Source organism: Lampris incognitus, chromosome 16, assembly GCF_029633865.1.
Source record: "Lampris incognitus isolate fLamInc1 chromosome 16, fLamInc1.hap2, whole genome shotgun sequence".
NCBI classification, from domain to species: Eukaryota; Metazoa; Chordata; class Actinopteri; order Lampriformes; family Lampridae; genus Lampris; species Lampris incognitus.
Genome location: NC_079226.1, coordinates 35,650,123 through 35,665,850, shown reverse-complemented (window position 1 = coordinate 35,665,850; position 15,728 = coordinate 35,650,123). Strand labels below are relative to the sequence as shown.

The window sequence follows — 15,728 nt, the reverse complement described above, 5'->3', positions numbered from 1 at the left end:
TCGGCACAAAGACATTACACACCTATTGCGAGGTTCTGAGATCAAACCGTGCGTTGTCATTCTGGGAGGAGTGACGCAGAGTAGGTGGTTCAAGTTGTGATGGACGGGGCGGATGCACCCGGCTCCTGGGACGAGCCCGATGAGGGCCGTGAACCTCCTCCCACCGCCCGCCAACGCTGACGGGACGATATCTCCATGGTCGAGGCGCATGTCCGCGTGCGGTGGGCGGCTACACCTGTCAGTGTTTCCTGACTGAGTCGGTCCCCCAACGCTTCGCTCGACTGCAGACTGAGAGGCCAGTCTTCCCATCTTCCGTTGCTAAAACTGGGTGGAAACTATTAAAGTTTAAAAAGAAAACAAAACAACGGCATGGCAGCGCCGTCATTAGGGCGGCCCTCCATATTGGAACGGTGACGTCAGAAGCGGTGTGCTTGTAAACACCGTCGTACCAGGAACTCGGGCATTGTAGGGCGGCGCAGCCGCAGTCGCCGAAGAAAACTCCTTCAAAGTTTGTTGAGGTCTGTCTGTCGCATTTGTGGTGAAACACGTTCATTGTTTAAAAACTGACACGATAGGCTAACCGTGCTCGGGATGCCCATTTTCAATGTTTTTAAAAGCTCTCCGTTTTATAAAGTGACTCGCGCTATCTCCGGGTTGTTTCACTACGGAGGAGGATGGGGGGGGGTATCATTTCCGGTAAGGTGCGTTTCCGAAGCACTAAGCGTAGGTTTGTTGGCGGCCGTTCTCACCACCGTTGTAGCAACTAGCTTGCTTTTAGAAGCCCGCAGACGTTGGTAGGCGAAGATCTCCGATTGTTTGGTATCCCGAGACTACTGTTTTGAGGTCGAGGCACATGGTAAGACATGTCTGGGGGGGGGTGCATCCTTACAACAACAAAAACAACAAAAAAAGACGAGGCGTTCGGATAGCGTGGCAATCTATTCCGTTGCCTACCAACACGGGGATCGCCGGCTCGAATCCCCGTGTTACCTCCGGCTTGGTCGGGCGTCCCTAGAGACACAATTGGCCGTGTCTGCGGGTGGGAAGCCGGATGTGGGTATGTGCCCTGGTCGCTGCACTAGCGCCTCCTCTGGCCGGTCGGGGCGCCTGTTCGGAGGGGGGGAATAGTGTGATCCTCCCACGTGCTACGTCCTCCTGGTGAAACTCCTCACTGTCAGGTGAAAAGAAGCGGCTGGCGACTCCACATGTATCGGAGGAGGCATGTGGTAGTCCGCAGCCCTCCCCGGATGGGCAGAGGGGGTGGAGCAGCGACCGGGACGGCTCGGGAGAGTGGGGTAATTGGCCAAGTACAATTGGGGAGAAAAAGGGAGGGGGCGGGGGAAACGGGGGGGGGCGGGGGAAACCCACTTGCGTGTTACAGTTAAATACAGCGTACTTACTGTATGCCAGTGACGACACGTAGTGATAAAACATGCCGTAGATGATGTGATGAAACGTTAGAGAACTTTTTTGTTCCAGACTACACAAGTGTTGGAAAAAGCATATCTATTTTCTTAAGAGAGTGAGTTGCACCCATATAATTAAGTGTACAACACAAAGTCAGAAACTCAGTAGATGAGCATGAAAAGAGCATGACAAGCCTTTTCATGCACATGCCTGGTGGATGACTGACAGAATGATCCTGCCGAGTGTGTCTGTAACATGACGTTTCACTGAAAGAGAGGAAAGAATGATCTTTTCCCGACCTTACGTGTCGTTTTTTTTAATTGCATATAGACAAAACACATTTTAATGAGGACCTAAATGTCACGGAACAGACTCGACATGTAAATGACCGTGTGAAATGCCATTTTCAAGTAAGGGGGTATAGAAAACGCTTCAAAACAAGCCGTCACAGGGATTTTTTTTTTTGTGGTGGCTGTGACGGTGTCGAAGTGGTCCCTGCGGTTTTCAGGGTGTCCAAGTGGTCCCTGCGGTTTTCAGGGTGTCCAAGTGATCCCTGTGGTTTTCAGGGTGTCCAAGTGATCCCTGTGGTTTTCAGGGTGTCCAAGTGGTCCCTGCGGTTGTCAGGGTGTCCAAGTGATCCCTGCGGTTTTGAGGGTGTCCAAGTGATCCCTGTGGTTTTCAGGGTGTCCAAGTGATCCCTGCGGTTTTGAGGGTGTCCAAGTGATCCCTGTGGTTTTCAGGGTGTCCAAGTGATCCCAGCGGTTTTGAGGGTGTCCAAGTGATCCCTGTGGTTGTTAGGGTGTCCAAGTGATCCCTGCAGTTTTCAGGGTGTCAAAGTGGTCCCTGTGGTTTTCAGGGTGTCAGTGGTCCCTGTGGTTTTCAGGGAGCCTCTGTCTCTTATCACGGTGTGCCACCCGCCAGACTCCCGCCCTGGTTTCCGCTCGCTCTGTGATTGGTAAGTCAGCGGATGTATCGCGAGCTGTACTGACCAATGGCGGGATCTGAAGACGTGACACGTGTCACTCCCTGAAAATGAAGACACTAAACAGAGGCTGGATCCTGTACAGTTTGCTTGTTTTTATTCTTACCAAGTAGACGGCTGCTGCTAAGATTTCTGGGCCTTTAACGGAAAGACACCTGATGAAAGTAAGCGTCGGCTGTACATACTGTCATGACCCCGGGGGACACGATGGTACATAGGAGGATTTGGGAGGCAGTGGCCGGGGAACATGTGAAGCATGGATAAAGATTGGACCAACTCAAAGAAGACCATGTGTTGTTGTAATCCCCCCTCCCCCCAAGACAAAGAATGCAACTGAAACATATCGATCTTTGCCATTGCTTTTGTTAAAGTGATCCAAGTGTGTCCCATTGAAATATGACTTGTGCACTATCACCACAGTGTGTTGTCACTTTTACTCACATCAAGAAAGCGATGTAATGTTGGACTCGCCACACCATGCTTTTCTGCAAATTTTTTTTTTTTTTTTGGTCAGAGGATATCACAAGCAAGACTTGAGCTGCCTCTGTGCCACCTGCGCTTGCAATATGGTCGTGGTTAATTGGCACCAGTCTCCTTGTTTTGGGTCAGCAGCTATCTGGGACAGACCGCCCGCTGTCTGTAGCTGGGCTCCACGCCTCTCCAATGCAGCCGGCTGATAAACGGCTACTGATCTGACCACCAACAGGAAGCGACCTGTGTGATTTTCAACACCGTTTGCTAACCACACTGATTCTGCCAGTAGTAGCAATTTAAAAGTTTTGCCGACTAAGTTGCAATCAGTCTGCTTTGGGCTTCGAGGAGATAATTACTTGGACATGGTCATCAATCCTTACTTTCCTTTTCGCTGTCCGGAATTGTAATAATAAATTAGTTTCATCACACAAACCAAGAGAGATATACTTGGTAAATATAACAACCAGCCCAAAAAAACAATAATAATTTGGTGTCAAATGTATGCTAATGAGCACAATCGTGGCTGATGTCTCGCACACTTTGTTTACAGTGTAGTGACAGTCCGGAAGGTGTTTTCATGTGAGAACTGAACATCAGGGATCTCCAGCTTCTCCACAAAACGGACACACAGTTTGGTAATGGAACCCTTATTTATGAAGCAATCTTTCATTTGCAAAATGAGGATGATGACTGTCCAAGGGGTCAGAGGTCAGGATTTGATAGTGTGCGATGCTACAGGAGGTGGCTGGCCCCAGGGATGTTTTTACTAATTGTGATTTTTGTTTGCAGCAATGCCAGTTAGAAGCAAATATGCCGTGGATGAGCAAACACAAATGCAGCATTTCTGACAATCACATTCTGCCACATAACCTTTTGTTAGGCAAATTCTCAGAAAGTGACAGGAGAACAATTTCCAGTCATTATGGCTCTTGACAGCTCTGCGTATCACGACAAATCAAAGACCGGGAGGAGAGATAATTATTTTGGATCGTTTGGTGGAAACAAGAAAAGTGCGATGACCTGAAAACGGGCAGACACATGCAAACTTTGTAAACAATCTCCTCTAACTTGTAATTAAATTCTGCCAGGGAGATGCCTCCCGAACAGCTTCACAGTAACGGTGGGGGGGGGGGGATGGGCTGGGGGGGGGATGCGGAGTCTCATTATCAACCAACTGCTACCAAGGAGCGCTACACATGCTGTCAGAATGATCAGGATGGATTTAGTCAAGGAGTTGGAATCAAAGGCCGGCAACCTGTATGATGTGTGCAGGCGATAAAGGCTTTTATCATCTGCATACATGGTCTCTACCGACTCCCGGGGCAGAAGTGTTTACAAAGAGCATATATTAGACAGAGAGAGTTGAAAGGGAGAGGAGTTAGTGATAGAGATGGAGGCCAATAGAAATACAGTCGTGGGGTGGGGGGGGGTAATGTGATGAGTCGTGGTAAATAAATACCAGATGCAGCATCTCTACACTGCGTGCAGCCTCTCATATTAATGCTGAGTGGAAGAAGTCTGTCATCGGCACTGTCACTCGGAGTAGTAGCTGTCGTTTAAAAAGGGGGGCTCGTGTGTAGGTATGTGGGTGATTTGTAAAACTGCCCTTAACATGTTTTGTTTAGCACAAGAGTGATGGAACCGAGGCGCTCAACTTGTGGCAGTTCTGGGGTAATTCTTTCATCTGATTGGTTGGCGGTGATGCGTGTTGATTTGTATTTGTTGAACCTATTCTCACCTGTGCAGCTCTGCTTAACGCCACGATGAATGTAAGATGCCCAAAACGTGTCCGAGTTATTTTTATTCTCTTCATTATGTCCAGCTGAACTTGCAGTTGTATTAAAGATATCTTATCTTTTTTCCTCACAAGTTGAATGCCTTGGTTCTTCTCCTCTATTTTTCCAAGTGTATATATATATATATATATATATATATATATGCTCCAGCATCCCCGCGACCCTGAGAGTAGCATAAGCGGTTTGGAAAATGGATGTGTGTGTGTATATACATACACATACACATATACACACACACACACACACACACACATATATATATATATATATATATATATATATATGGTAACACTTTAGTATGGGGAACATTGTCACCATTAATTAGGTGCTTATTAGCATGCAAATTAGCAACATATTGGCTCTTAATTGGTCATTATTACGTACTCATTAATGCCTTATTCTGCATGGCCTTATTATACAACCAGTAAGCCATTAACTATGAGTTTTCCCTCTATAACCTCAGAAGTATTGCTTATTAGTAGTACCATCTCAATATGCTTTGCTTAGTATGGACTTTATAAGGTGGTAGTACCACAAGAAGAGTTATTCTCCCTTACTAACACTTAATGAATATGGTCTGTTCTTACATAACAAAACACAAAACTACAAGTGTTAATAGTGTTAAATTACTGTAAATTAAGTTTTTGTTACTTAGAATATGTTCCCCATACTAAAGTGTTACCATATATACATATATATATACACACACATATACACACACACACACACACACATATATATATATATATATAGGCTCCAGCATCCCCGCGACCCTAAGAGTAGGATAAGCGGTTTGGAAAATGGATGTGTGTGTGTGTGTGTGTATATATATATATATCTATATATATAGATATATATATATAAATATATAAAACAGAGCACCGAAAGGCACCTTGTTATCATGCTTGCTCCGCTATAGAAAGTTTAACAGACGCTTTACCACAACATTGGTTTCTTATATTTGTTGCAGCCTTGGAGAAGTATCAATCTTGTGATGTTTGTTGTACTGGACAATACAGGATGCTCCAGCAAGTTTAAATTATCACGGTGTTTGTTTGGTTGGTTTTTTTCACACCTTGGGTTTTTTGTTTTTGGACCCCCCCTCCTTTTTTCTCCTCAACTGTACCTGGTCAGTCACCCCACTCTTTGGGCTGTCCCGGTCGCTGCCCCACCCCCTCTGCCGATCCGGGCTGCAGACTACCCACGTGTCCTCCAATACATGTGTAGTCGCCAGCCGCTCCTTTTCACCTGACAGTGAGGCGTTTCACCAGGGGTACATAGCGCGTGGGAGGATCACGCTGCCCCCCCCAGTTGCCCCTCCCGCCGGAACAGGCGCCCCGGCCGACCAGAGGAGGCGCTAGTGCAGCGACCAGGACACACATCCACATCCGGCCTGACCAAGCCGGAGGTAACACGGGGATTCGAACCAGCGTTTCCCGTGTTGGTAGGCAACGGCACAGACCGCTACGCCACCCGGACGCCCTGAAACCTTGGTTTCGATGTGTGATTGTCAGTTTTCCGCGATACTGTGAAAGTCATCGTCATTCACACCACCACCACGCACCTACCGGCGCTCCAAGGTGGATAAAATACTGTAACGTGCATGGATAAGTAGACACGCTGGCCGCTGGCTCGCGGGTCTGACCCTTTAGTCGAGCGGTTAGCGATGCCTCCTGCGGTGCGGGCGATACGGGTTCGCTTCCCGGCCGCGGCAGCTCCTGTGGTTGCGTTGTCCCCCGAATTCGCTACAATACATTCCTGCAACCTGCCGGCAGGTGGAGTCAAGACAAACAGCAAGGCGTCTGATTTTTACATTTAATAATAGACAAAAAAAATTGTTCTGTCATTCTTTTATGTACATCGGTAATTACAAGTTCAGTAAGCTATTATCCTCAAGTTTTACACATAGTTTCATCAGCTTCTATTAATGCTTGTTCATTTTTACACAGCCGTCTTACATACAAAATGTGCTATGTACTGTACTCACATTTTAAAAGCCTCGAGTTTTGCCATAAATGATTTTTAAAACCATTCAACAAATGTCATTCACAATACTTTCTCATTATTTACAAAACAAAAAAACAAAAAAAACACGAGCATCGCTGCTAAATTATACATATTAACAAAACTACTTCCTCGGTATATATATATATATATATATAATGCCGCTATATAAAGACAAAGAATGAGAGTTCAACGCCTTCTTTTACACCAGCCTTATTCTCGTGTATTGGCCTTTGGAAAACATATCGTAAGTACACAATAATGCTGCGTCGGAGCGAAAATGAAAAGGTGCACTCGTGGGTGACGTCATGGCTCGGGCAAGACTTCCGGCAAGTATTTACAGGTTATTGTGCTCTTAAAATACCTTTCCACGGGTGAAGGCACTGGATTAAGGCCAATGTAAATGGAGGTGCTACCCCGAAGAGTTGGAGGCTCGGAGACTGGGCTGGGACCGAGGGACTCGCTCGCCTCCCCAAACCGAGAAGGGCTCGCTCCCTGCGCGCGACGGCGCGAGAGGACGTCGTCCGCCCCAGGCACAGTCCCCGCTTCAACGTCCCCGCGCTCATCCCACGTGTCGCTTTCTTTACGGGACCCGCTCCCTCAACGACCGACTAGAATGACTGCTAATAACAGCTTATGTCTGGCGACTAAAGGCTATGTCACTCCAGCTGTAGATTATTGGACACGACAGGAAAACCTAACCGAGTGGGGAAATGATACGATCCAAGTGAGCATTTGCTGGTTTGACGCCTGATGTTTCCAACCTTCTGCTGAAATTACCCCAAAAAATGTGCGCGCGTGACTCTGCAGACCCACGCAGAAACCATTTGTTAGTGTAAGAATAGGTGGAAGCTGAAGAGGTTGCAGATCTGGGTCAAAATAATATTTACAAATACTTCGTAGAGCTGTTTTGAGCATCATAACATAAAAAAAGGAGTTCCAAATGGACACATTTGGCCATGCAGGATAAGAAAAGGAGTGCTGGAGAGCTGAGAGACGATGACGCCAACTAATCTGGAAGTCACTGTCTGTCTTTTGTTTGTTTATTTTTGGCAATTAGTTGCTTAATTTACTCAGTGAATTGACCTGATGTAGTTGTATACCAACCCACATACTCCGCATAGTGTGAGACGAAGGTTTGACTTTGACTGATCCAGGTGTCAGGCTAACCGCACCACTGGGCGATGAAGCCCACGCCTCGCCGTGGTGGGACCCGTGGCCCCTCGGTCCCCCCACCGGGGGCTTAGGTGGGCCCCTCCGACTGTTTTATGTTCACGTCAGGCTTGTTGAGAAGCATTCAGCCATGTCTGGGCAACACACTGCCACCAAAAAATTGTCTTTTTCTCTTTTTTTTTTTTTACCCCCCCTCCCCCCACCATACATTCATTTTACAGAGAACAATCTTCTATCCATTGTAGAATTACTACTACAGTACATTTAAATCAGTCTTGCATTGGAGTCCTTGAGGACAAACTGATTCGTACACAAGCCTCGTTTCAAAGTGAGAGAACGGCCATTTGAAAAATTATGACGCCTACTCCCAACAGAATGACTGCTGGCATCCAGGTGAGAGTCGGCAATAAGATATTACTAAGATTACGAGCCGACTTGAGCCCCCTCCGTAGAACAGCAACATTTCAGAGGACTGAGATGAATATCAGGTGCAATTTCTCACCAAAATAAATAAGGAACAATTTAAAAAATGGCACCTGATCTGCGCTCTGATCTCAAAGCTGCACCCCCCCCCCCCGAACAACTTCACTGCAACTCAGTAAATGCGGATTTGGTTTCTTATTGTACATACGATCCAACATGACACTGTCTGGTGCAAGAACTGAACCAGCGGCTTTTTGACGATGGGTTTCACATTTTTCAAGTCATGGTTAAAGACGTGAGGATGAAATGGGTGCTTGCTTGCTTCGCTCCAGATTCCCACCACGCTTGGATCAAATGGGACTTGTATTTAATTCTTGGGTGTTTGTTTTATCCTGTTTGGAGTGCCAGGGTTACTGCTTCAGGTTGTTTCAAGTAGTGTCGTGTAAGCTGTCAATCACAGGAAAAGTGCAATGAACTGATTTTCAAATACTGGCCTGGGACGGCCTGAACATCAGAACAGTCAGTGCTATCCTCTGTCTAGCTCCACCCATGTGGTACTCCAGCAGATGAAATCAAAATGCTCACAGGTGGTTGTAAAGGCCAAGTGACCCGGACGCGATCTCCAAGCAGACTTTTGTTCCAGGAAATGTTTAGTGTTATAATCCTCAACAGAGTGAGAAATGTGTGTTCATACATCCCCAAATGTTCCCCAAATATCTGGTTTAACACAGTCAAACAGCATCTCCAAAAAAGATGGTTGGCAACGTGCTAAAGGTTGAACCAACCAGCCAACAATCTGAACTTACAGGCAGTCGGCTGGTGGCTGGCGGCGATTTCCCACCCCGACTTCTCGCTAGGTGCAGCACAATTCAAGATGTCAGCGAAACGGAGAGCCTCTGTACAGGATATAAAGGAAACGCGTGTGACAGGGGGTAAGGAGGACGCAAAGTGACTCCGATTCTGTCGTCCGCCGCCACTGCCAGGAGTGGTTGTCGAAGGGAGTTCTGAACGCGGGCAGACATCCGGTGCCGCTATAATAACTGAATGTCAACTTTGTTCATGCTTTCTGCTCTGACCTTTTCCTGGTGCTAAAAGTGTGCCCTTTAACCAGACAACGAGCGGTTCTAGTATGTTGAGCTCAAGCGAAAACTCGGAAGGAAATATGACAAGCTCTTCACGGGGTTGGGTAAATTGTTCCATTTCCTCCGTGAGGGTGGAGAGTTAATAACAGTCCCAGGCTCGCGAAACAGGCCAAGGTAGCATATGACTGCCTTCCATTAAAGGCCTGCAGAAGGAGTAGTACATGGCCCTTGCTACTTGGCATTAACGTGCACCTTGGGAGATTAGATTGTGTTTGGATATACCAAAAAGTGCACAAAATTCAGATGTGAATTTACCCAACTCCCTCCGGAGGGTGGTCAGACACATTACAAGGGTGGTCAGACACATTATAAACAATAACATTAATAAAATTCCATCTCCAATCTACACACAACAGTGACGTCAATAAAAATAAGCTTAAATGGATAAATCCAATCAGGAAGTGTGCACAAATCGAACAGGCCAGGACAGTAACACACATACACAAAAATGGGAATGTCAGTTTACACGTGGACACGTAACAAGCCAGACCTTCTGCCACCCATCTTAGAAAGCAATCTGAATTCTGGTTTAGGAATAGTTGGAAACCGGAGGTGGATTTTAACATCAGCTGTAAAAACACAGTCCGGCTATAAATCATCCCGCATCCAAACACAACCCGGTCTTCAAAAGGCACGTTACACAAGGGGCAAAGGCGCAGTACAAGTCTGCTACGACAAGCCGCACATGGAGTGAAAAAGTAGAACTAACTTCTTTTTCCTGATGGCGCTCTATAATTTTGCCGCCCTGACAAAACAGAAAATCACTTCTTCCAGTTTCGAATGAGCAGCTCATGATGTGAAGAAGCAGCTTCGGTTCTTCCTTTTTTCCTGTTTGTCTGTTTGCTGCGAGGTTTTTATTCTGCTTTTTCCCACCCCCGACAAATGAGGTAACCTCACTTCAAAAAAAAAAAAAAGGACCAGAGATTTAAGATAAGGATTACGGAGCGGGTAGGTTAAACTGATACCAAAGAGGAAAACTCACACACAGAAAGAAGGAAGCCCTGGGAAAGCGGTCAGAGAATTTCGAGATAATTCCAACAAGTAGTCCAAGTATATATATTTTTTTTAAATCAATATCCGAGGCTGACCATAGGGGGAGCAGTGTTCGGTCAATTAGACTGCGCTGTTTTAACGAAGCCGCCAATATGGGTAGAAAAGAACTCCCCTTTGACCCATCAACATGGCGGCCATGCGTTCCTCCGGCGTCCGGGTGCACGTCCATGTTCCGGGTGATCACCCCGCTGCCGTTTGAATGTCAGTGTTAGTGGCTCCGCTGTTCGTGTAACAATCGGGAACACAGATGTCACAGTTGCCGAAGCCAATTTGGCATCTTCAGATAGTCAAGGGACGAGGAACAATCGCAATCGAACAGCTCTTTGGGGTGGGAATGCATTGTGTGGGAGCGGCAATTAGAGGCCATGGATTTCTCGGGTAGCGACGACAGAGGTTCCAATCCTGAAGCGCCCAACAACTCCCAACCATCCCTTGAACCGCGGGCTGGCTCCCCTCATGCAGATCAGCCTAATCACCCCAGTCAATCACAGCTAGCAAAATCTACAGGAAGCGAGCTCCACATGAGCCCAAAGCACCGGTGCAGCACGGTGGACTGCCGAAATTTCTCCACTACCAACTCTCTACTGTGTGTGTGTGTGTGTCTGTGTGTGCTTTGAAAGCATGCCTTGGTTTGTTTTTGCTGCTGGAAGTGTAATTTGCTGGAAAACGTTTCAATCGACACTGGGTTACTATCCAGCCTATGCAGATATGCCATTTCTGAGGTCCCGCATGGTCCGTTTCGCACACAGCCTCTATCTCCCAACGATGGAGGGGGCTGGAAAGACAGCCTGCCACGTGGGGAGAGAGACAGACAGAGGCTGAGAGACAAAACTCCGGGCAGGCTGTAGAGGAGACAGAGGCGAAGCTGAGAAAGAGGGCATGTAGGCGACACGTAGAGGCATATTAGAAATGTTACAGACCCTTTAGATGGAGCTTGTCTGCAGACTGTGAAGTCTCATTAAAGGAAGACCGAACATGTTGCTAGCTAGCTCCAGGGCCAGACTGTACAGGGCTCTGGCGACACCGTCCTTGGCCTGGGAGCCGCGAATATGGCGCTGGTCGACAGCAGGCGACGGTGGGCTACAAATGGGTACGGGGTTTGGGAGACTTGAAATGAGAGGGAAAATCGGTTTGAGTGTTAGTGTACGGCTGCGCAAAAGAGTGTCAGTCCTGTGCTTGTGTGCACAGTCGAACGAATTAGACTGTATTCTGTCTGTCCCTGACATCATAAAAAAGGAAGAAAAAACAAAAACAAATAACTTAAGTACAACATCAATGATCGAAGAAGGGGATTTGCAGTGTCTCTTGATTCGTCGAAATCTACGAGATGACGATCTCTTCTAGCAGCAAGCCGTGGCCGCCTCTACGCTAATGAGGCAGTGTCGGACAAATGTCAATGTTTTTTTTTTTCCTCTTTTGGGAGGGGTAGTGTGTACCCCCCTCCCCTCTACATACACACACCTTCCCCCAGTTTCCAGTCTCTGCCAGACAGATGTAGGGACACAGTAGTTCCACTGGGAAGAAGGGAAGGAGGACAACCCCTCCCCACCTCCCTCGCTTTGCGCTCCAGTACTGTCCCACTATAACAGCATGCACCTGCACCTGAGGAGCAGTGGGGGGTTTGGAGGGTGGAGGAGGGCGTCTCTGAGTGAGGGGGGTCAAAGCTGAGGGTAGAGGAAGGCGAAGGGAGTGGGGGAGCGGTGTTCGTCGACGGGCGTGGTCAGATGCAGGTGGCTGGCTGTGCGCTGGGCTGCTGCTTGCGGTTCCTCAGGCCGCCTGACCGCTCCTTGTAGCCCATGCACATCTGCTGGGAGACGTCCACCAGGGCACTGGCCACGGTGAGACCTGAAAACACACACACACACATCCGACCTATTACCCCACTATTCTGAGCCGTCCTGGTCTCTGCTCCACCCCCTCTGCCGACCCGGGGAGGGCTGCAGACTACCACATGCCTCCTCCGATACATGTGGAGTCGCCAGCCGCTTCTTTTCACCTGACAGTGAGGAGTTTCACCAGGGGGGTGTAGCACATGGAAGGGTCACGCTATTCCCCCCCAGTCCCCCCCCCCCCGAACAGGCGCCCCGACCGACCAGAGGAGGTGCTACACACTTAATATTTAAACTTTTTTTCCATTTCGTGCATTTAGGTAATGATTGTCCACAGGTAAGGTTCTATGTGAAGCTCAGGGGCACTTATGCAAAATACATGACTAGTGGTGGACTCACACACACACACACACACACACACACACACACACACACACACACACACACAAGCGCATTAATGACTAACATTTGTATAAACGCACATGGCTCCAAACACAACTACATAAGCAGACGGTGAAATCACGGACCTCAAATGCAGACGTTCAACTAATAACACACTTCATTACTGCTTATTAATACTTCCTGACCCGTGGAAAAAACCCAACCCCACCAGATTTACCTCCCCGCTCTGTCTCCACTCAGTCCCGTGCACCACAAACCTCACTGGGAGATGTTGTGTTTGGGGTTACAGCCCCTCCTCACACACTCACGCACACAAACTAACAACAATATGAAGAAATCACACAGTCCAATAGTTTGTAGTGTTGCATGCTGGGACCATTAGCCAACTCCTTCATCTCCAAACCGACGCTCGGTTGTTCAAAGCACCCCGAACCAAGTCCAGATGCGAATCAGGGCTCATCCAGCACTGACCTCCTCTTGGCTGTCTGGGGGAGTTTAGATGGGCAGCGAGAGTTTTGGGAAGGATGAGGGGGAAACCAGAGGTGGAAAACCCGGCTTCAGAAAGTAAAAGTACTAACCCTGAATTTGCTCCACCCCATGCACTAAACCAGCTGGTTTCACTAATTAGTTCTCCTACCTGGCTGAAATGCATGGGTGGAGCAAATAAATGGTTGGTACTTTTACTTTCTGGAGCCGGGTTGTCCACCTCTGGGGGAAACCATAAAACCAGATGTGAGGCGAGGCTGTGCGCCGCTCGCTCCTGGCGATAATGAGAGCCTTTAAGCGAGTGGGGTCGGCGGGGAAATGATCTGAAAGCGTCACGTGGGGGGGGGGGGGCACGGCTGACGCAGCCTCTGCAACGTGCTGCCCACTGGGGGCGCTCTGTAGAGAGCGGGTTTGGTGTGTAACGACGAAAAGAACTACGCAGTGATTAATACGGGCTCCGGGCACGCCGACCGTTCCAGGGACCACGACAGTGGGGAGGCAAGGGGGGCAAAAAAAAACAAAAAAAAAAACAACAAACCCCCCCCCAAAAAAAAACCCCAGCACATGCAAGGCTCATGTCGTCTTCAAAGATAGGAAAGAGAAAAAACAGGCAGAAGAGAGAGGAGGGAAAGATGTCGAAGGGGCAATAAAAAGTGAGCAGGAGACAAGGGGAGCAGAGAGGAGAGAAAGCAGAAAGAGGAGAGAGAGAGAGAGAGAAAGCAAAGCCCGGAGTCTTATCTGAGAATCCTCAAAGGAGAGGTAGGGAAGACGTGAGATAAGGAAGATAGAAAGATTACAACAGAGAGAAAATAAAGAAGAAGAAAAAACTATAAAGAGAGCGATAAATGGGGGAGATAGAGGAAGGAAAGGTGAGAAGCGGAAGACAACAGAGGAATGCAGAGAGAGGAGGCGGAACGCCCGCAGCTCGCCAGAGACAACTCAGGGGAAAGATGAGAGAGAGAGACGAGAGGATGGGGAGGACATGTGAGAGAAACTGAGAAGAAAGGAGCTGGAGGAGAGACACGGGGAAGAGACGCGCCACCGCGAGACCGACGAGCAACGAGGATGCGGCGCAAAGCAAGGGAGAGGAGCAAAAGAGAGGAGGCGGGGAGGGCTGAACGCCTGCGTCTTACCGGACTGTCCCGGAGGCGGTATGCCCCCACTGCCCCTGGGTAACCGCACGAAGATGGAGAGCACGGCCGCCTTGTTGCCAAAACAGGGCTCGAGGGCGATGGGCTTGGGGACGGTCTGCAGTGGTGGGGGGGGGGGGGGAGAGGGAGAGAGAGAGAGAAAACACAAACATTATACACCCGCCATATCACGTGGTAACACATGCAGAGCGACAGGACATCGAACGTTTCTGCCTTTCTTGCATCTTCCAAGTTCCCAGAATCAGAATCTTTCTTTTTTTTTTTTGGTGGATTTTTCCTCCCCAATTGTACTTGGCCAATTGCCCCACTCTCCCGAGCTGTCCTGTTCGCCGCTCCAGCCCCTCTGCCGATCCGGGGAGGGCTGCAGACTACCACATGCCTCCTCCGATACATGTGGAGTCACCAGCCGCTTCTTTTCACCTGACAGTGAGGAGTTTCACCAGGGGGATGTAGCGCATGGGAGGCTCACGCTACTCCCCCCAGTTCCCACTCCCCCCTGAACAGGCACCCTGACCGACCAGAGGAGGCGCTAGCACAGAGACCAGGACACATACCCACATCCGGCTTCCCTCCCACAGACACGGCCAATTGTGTCTGTAGGAACGCCCGACCAAGCTGGAGGTAACACGGGGATTCGAACCCAAGATCCCTGTGTTGGTAGGCAACAGAATAGACCGCTGCGCCACCCAGACGCCATGATTGCTTCCCTTTAAGTAACACTATCAAAAACATCAAAATTAGGAATTCAGGGGGCTGTGGAGGCCCGTTACAGAAACATGTAAGCAGAAATGTATACAGACATAGAGGGTATCACACTGGGAATATTCTGAACACCGTTACTCAAGCAAAAGTCCCTTAAGAACGGCTCTCCATCTTATTTTGTTAGACATTTCAGCAAGGTGCTGTAGCGAGCACGGGATGACCTTGTGTTTGTCAGACCAAGAATTTCTTTTTCCACAGAACACTGAAAAAAGTATTTTGCTCATCACTTGTGTCAATAAGACGAGTTGGGCAAACATCCAGGAGTCAGTCACTGGAACATGTTTACCCGTGTCAGTTATGACCGTCTGAGGTCCTGAGTGTCAGTCACAATCACTATCAAGTCCCACAGAATCAGTAGAGAACGACCTTTATCCTTAAGACCTACATGTGTGCATGGCTGATTAAAACTCTCCATTGACACCCCCCCCATCAACTCTAATCCTGTACCTGTCCAATTACCCCACTCCTCTGAGCCGTCCCGGTCGCTGCTCCACCCCCTCTGGCAATCCGTGGAGGGCTGCAGACTGCCACATGCCTCCTCTGATACATGTGGAGTCGCCAGCCACTTCTTTTCACCTGACAGTGAGGAGTTTTGCCAGGGGGACGTAGCGCGTGGGGGGATCACGCTATCATCCCTCAGATCC

General features: G+C 48.6%; 1 protein-coding gene across 3 annotated transcripts in view; it reads right to left on the bottom strand.

The window, feature by feature from the left end:
• Nucleotides 1-8,159: 8,159 nt before the first annotated feature.
• The window catches only part of atrn (attractin), a 224,120-nt gene continuing 216,551 nt past the window's right edge, over nt 8,160-15,728 (bottom strand). For all 3 annotated transcript variants that reach the window (XM_056295270.1, XM_056295271.1, XM_056295272.1), the window contains exons 28-29: nt 14,305-14,419; nt 8,160-12,299 (exon numbers count right to left, since the gene is read on the bottom strand). In XM_056295270.1, coding sequence (XP_056151245.1) covers nt 12,175-12,299; nt 14,305-14,419 — 240 coding nt within the window. In that variant the 3' untranslated portion in view covers nt 8,160-12,174. The remainder of the gene's footprint in view (nt 12,300-14,304; nt 14,420-15,728) is intronic.